This window comes from Leptonychotes weddellii, chromosome 10 (genome assembly GCF_054177405.1).
Source record: "Leptonychotes weddellii isolate Sample4059 chromosome 10, ASM5417740v2, whole genome shotgun sequence".
Classification (NCBI taxonomy): domain Eukaryota; kingdom Metazoa; phylum Chordata; class Mammalia; order Carnivora; family Phocidae; genus Leptonychotes; species Leptonychotes weddellii.
In genome coordinates this window covers 69,524,352-69,529,273 of record NC_138378.1, presented here as the reverse complement: position 1 = coordinate 69,529,273, position 4,922 = coordinate 69,524,352, and the positions used below count along the sequence as shown (strand labels likewise).

The following is a 4,922-nucleotide window of genomic DNA, read 5'->3' as shown; positions in this document are numbered from 1 at the left end:
ACCCCTAAAGTTGCCCAGTGCTGCAATCTCCCCCCTCATTGGAGAAAACTCCACCACCTTCTACAGGAGGAGGTCCACCTCTGGCCCATTCCAGGCCCATTAGGAGAGTGACTGTGGGTCCTCAGGTTCTGGTCCAGACTCCCACCACAAGGGTATGGGACAGCTTTCCCCCCCAACTATGATTACCTCAGAAGTAAACACATTTTGGGGGTGCCTGGATGGCACAGTCAGTTAAGCCGCTGACTCTGGGTTTTGGCTCAGGTCTTGATCTCAGCCTGTGATAGGCTCTGTGCTCAGCACGGAGTTGGCTTGAAATTCTCTCTCTCTCCCTCTGCCCCTCCTGCTCATGCTCTCTCTCTCAAATAAATAAATCTTAAAAAAAAGAAAAAGAAGAAGAGGTAAACACATTCTTCGAAGACAGATGAACCCTTCCTCCTGTCAGCCCAGGGGCTTTGCCCTTACCCTGGAGTAATGGTAGGCTCTCGCTCCAACCTGATCCCCACGTGCTGAGGAGCATTCAGCCCTCTGTACCCTTCTTGAAGCCTCAGATACTTTTTTTTTTTTAAAGATTTTATTTATTTATTTGACAGAGAGAGACACAGCAAGAGAGAGAACACAAGAAGGGGGAGTGGGAGAGGGAGAAGCAGGCTCCCTCAGGAGCAGGGAGCCCGATGCGGGGCTCGATCCCAGGACCGTGGGATCATGACCCGAGCTGAAGGCAGATGCCTAACCATCTGAGCCACCTAGGTATCCCTCAGATACTTTCTTAAAAGATGTATTTATTTGTTTTAGAGAGAGAGCACAAGTGGGAGGGGCAGAGGGAGAGAGAGAATCAGACTCTGCACCGAGCGCAGAGCCCGAAGCCGGGCTTGATCTCATGGCCCTGAGATCACAATCTGAGCCAAAACCTAGAGTCAGACGCTTAAACCGGCTGAGCACCCAAGGCGTCCCAAAGCTTCAGATATTTTGAATGACAGTGCCAACCGCACGGTAGGAAGTGACCAACAAGAGGTGGATCAGCATGGGATGAAGAGGATAATGAGGGAACAGTAACAGTGGCCAACACCAGAGGAGGAAAACCAGAGAAAGAACAGGGACAGAGGGAGCAACACTGATGATGAAATAAGCAACAGCCACAATTCACTGAGCACTTACTACATGCCAGGCTCTAAGCACTTCACATGTGTGAACTTAATTTAATTACTTGTACGTTTTAAATATACAAACTTTTAAATGTACAAATGTTCCCCAAGATATTTTTTAACTACAAAGAGAAAGATAGTAACTTACAGAGGAGAAACCCAGTCAACATGTGAAAAGTCACCAGGAATAGGACATTATTGGCACCATAAACCCCCACCGTGATGCACCGAGGACAATACATCACTTCTGTGGTATTCTTGCCCAAAATACACAACCTCATTCTAATCGTGAGGAAACATCGGACAAACCCAAAACGAAGGACATTCAACTCTTCAAAAGCACTCTTCAAAAGTATTAAAGTCATAAAAGGCTAGGAAATGTGAAGAAACCGCAACAGATTGGAGGAGTCCAAGGAAAAATAACTCCTTGCCATGTGGGACCTTGAACAGGATCCGGGAACAGAAAATAGTGTAGGCAATAGAATGTTGATTCCCTGTTGTTGGTTTGTCCAGTGCTGACTGTGACCACGGCAACATGGTCAGGGAAAGCTGGGTGGGGGGAGATGGGTACTCCCAGTACTACAACTTGGCAGTAAGTCAAAAATTAATTCAAAATTTAAAATTTTTACTTATTTTTGAATTTAAAGTTTTCTAAGTGCGAGATTTCTCCAAACAAAGCAATCCCCCTCAGAAGAGTAACTTTAGAGAATTGGTCTACCAGCAGTGAAAAATGCCCAGACCTTGGATAAGGCAGAGAGATTTTTGTCTGTCGTATTGTTAAGAAATTCACCACAGCTGGGATTTTACTGCTCTAATAGCCCCTTTTTGTTAAGTGGGTCCTCAGGTGCAGGGACTGTACCAGCACCCATTTCAATAAGCTTTTCTGCAGTTTCTGGAGGTGTGACCGCAAGATGGGCTGCCTCCAACCATGGAATGCTCCTCCCCAGCCTCGTGCACCAGCGGGCTCACAATGAAGTTGTTCTGCATCTTCTGTCTTATTCTTCAACGCAGCAGGACTCAGGGAGTGAGAAAGTTCTCAGCTTTCTTGACAGTGCATCACAGCCCCCCTTCTTCATTCCTTCCATGGTGACTCACTTTTGGAGGCTTTCACAATCAAATAAATAAAGGCATTTCCCACCAACTTCAAGCTCGACAACTTCATCCCTCAATGTCCACCACTCCTTTCTCATATCCCACAGAGGAAAAACCAGTGTGACACTTTTGCTGTCTAAGCGGTTGGGGTCTGCCTACGTTTGATTATCTTCTTTACCTTTCTTTGTGCTTCCCTGGGTTTCTCCCATCTCACCAACCAGGCTGGCAACAGCAGTTCGGAGGTTGCTGCTGAGAATCCTTAGCCCTGGCCTCTGGGCTGACTGCAGCTCCAGGAGCAGACACTTTGGTCCTCAAGTTTCCAGGGAGCAAAACAGGCGGGACTTGCACCTTGTCACTGTGCGTCCGGGACCTTGGCGCATGTCATCTGCCTGCTGGGCATCTGCCCAGTTAGGTCTCCTGCTAGGCCCCTGCAAGCCTGCCCCTTGGCTGTCTTTGTGCTGAGCCAGCACAGTTCTGTTTTCATTCCCTTCCGTCCACCCCACAGACTGGAAACAAATTATCCAGTGATTAGTTAACACCTCATCCTTATGCCACATTTTGCAAGGAGATGGGACACGTGGACAAAGGAATTCTGACCCCAGAACAAGAGGAGGCAGAGCCCAGGGGGTTATTGATTCAAAGGAGGCGAGGGCTGGGCCTTCCTCTAGTGTCCAAGGACATTTTGGGTGGGGCCAAGTGAGGCTGGGAGGGCTTGATCACTTTGCACCCACTCAGGAATTTTTGGCAGCTGAAGGGGTGCAGCCTGGGTAGGGTCGGCTGTCTGCAAATGAAACCCAGAGCCCCCTTCCAAGGTCACCTCCCTGGCTACGGAGCTTTGCAGAGAGGGCTGCATGAAGCCTAAGGTAGAGGCAAACAGCTCTGCCCCCAGGCCCTTCCAGGCCAGTTTCAGCTGTCACCACCAGCAGATTAACAAACAGGGAGGACAAGGGGCACCATGTCACAGCACAGAGGGGACTGTGTCGAGGGGAGGAGGTTAATGTGGCGAAATGCTACAGAGGTCAGGAATGACGAGAATGACGAGGGCTGGGGCCTCCTGGCCCAGTTCAGGAGAGGGGGCAGTCATAAGTGCTGGCCTCCACCTCCTACTAAAATCACCTTGAAATGACAATAAAGGGATATAAAAATGAAGAAACCCAGGCAGCACTGGCAACAAGGATGTTACCATCAACAGAAAGATAGGAAATATACGCAACTGTATTATTGGACAAACTGGGTAAGGGGAGGACAGCCCAGAACATGAACGAGGGAACACTGCAGGGATACGGGGCTGGCCTTCCCAGGGGAGCCCCACAAAGGCTCCCAGCTTGGAGAAGACGATGGGGATGACTTACTGGGGGCCTGGCTGCACAACAGCTGGACCAACCCCTCCAAACGCACACACACACACAGTTGGGTGATCATAGGCTCAGATGCTTACATGCCAAGAAATGTTCCCTAAACTGAGCAGATAGTGTTCAGGGTAGGAGGGGAAGCTGAGTAGAACACCCTGAAACAGACCCAAAGCAAAAAGGAGAAAAGGCAGCTCCAGCATCTGGGGTCCAGTCTACCTGCTCAATCCCTGAAAGGATATGGGCCTAAACAGGACACTACTTACACAGACCCGCACTCAGCCTTCCAATGCAGAGAAGTAGTCTTTGGGGCCAACAGCCTTGAAAAGAAACCCTTCCCAGGAACTTATACGAGTCAGTTCAGTACATTCATTCACAGAAGTGGCCAAGGATCATTTAGTTTTCTCTTCCATGAAAATTAAGGTGAAAAACAGGCGCTGGGTGGCTCAGTTGGTTAAGCATCTGCCTTCGGCTGAGGTCATGATGCCAGGGTCCTGGGACTGAGCCCAAGGTCAGGCTGCCTGCTCAGCGGGGAGTCTGCTCCTTCTGCCCCTCCACCCGCTCATGCTCTCTCTCTCTCATATAAATAAAATCTTTAAGGTGAAAAACAGCATAATTAAGGCCTGAGATACTTCAGTAAGAATTATCAAAATAAAACAGAGCTAACTCATCTAAGTCACTGCATCCACAAAGAACAGGCTGCTATGGAAAGAAGAGTAATAAAAGAACAAGATATTGTTTGGGAAATTAAAAAAGAAAAAATATGGCCAAAATAAAAAAAAAAAATCTATAGAGGGCTAAGCAAAAGAATGGTTAAGACTGGAAACGAATTTTTCTTTCTTTTTGCTGCAAAAAAGCTTTATTGTTTCCATTTGGTCCAGGTGGCTCCCCGCCTGGGATCGAGAGGGCTCCAGGGTGGCTAAAAAGCTGCCTCGTGGCTTCAGGGAGAGGCTGGTACCAGCCCTGGCACCTGGGTGGGAGGGACGCCAGAGGGGCCCCTCAAAGGCTGCTGGGCCCCTCATCGTGTTCGAGGGTGAGCCTCTCCAAGAGATCCTCGCCCAGCCCAGCCTGGGGGCCAGCCGGCCTGTGGAGGTGAGTTAGGTGGCGGCACATCTTCTTGATTACTTTCTCATTGTGGTTCTCCAGCAAGTCACAGAGATGGGGGCCTGTGTGTGCAGAACCCAGGGCGTGCAGATCCAGACCTGCCTGGTTCGGGTTCCTCTCCAGAACCGGGGCGGCGTCCGTGGTGTCCAGGGTTTTCCAACACTCCTCTTGGGACCGCTTCTGCACATCCTGGGAGAAAGCACAGCCTCCTCGCTGATTTTGCATCTTCAAGAGA

At 49.5% G+C, this 4,922-nt stretch overlaps 1 protein-coding gene across 1 annotated transcript in view; it reads right to left on the bottom strand.

Annotated features, from left to right (window-relative positions):
* Positions 1–4,582: 4,582 nt before the first annotated feature.
* LOC102738984 (ferritin light chain-like) overlaps positions 4,583–4,922 on the bottom strand; it is a 3,599-nt gene continuing 3,259 nt past the window's right edge. The window contains exon 3 of the mRNA XM_081797280.1: positions 4,583–4,912. Coding sequence (XP_081653406.1) covers positions 4,583–4,912 — 330 coding nt within the window. The remainder of the gene's footprint in view (positions 4,913–4,922) is intronic.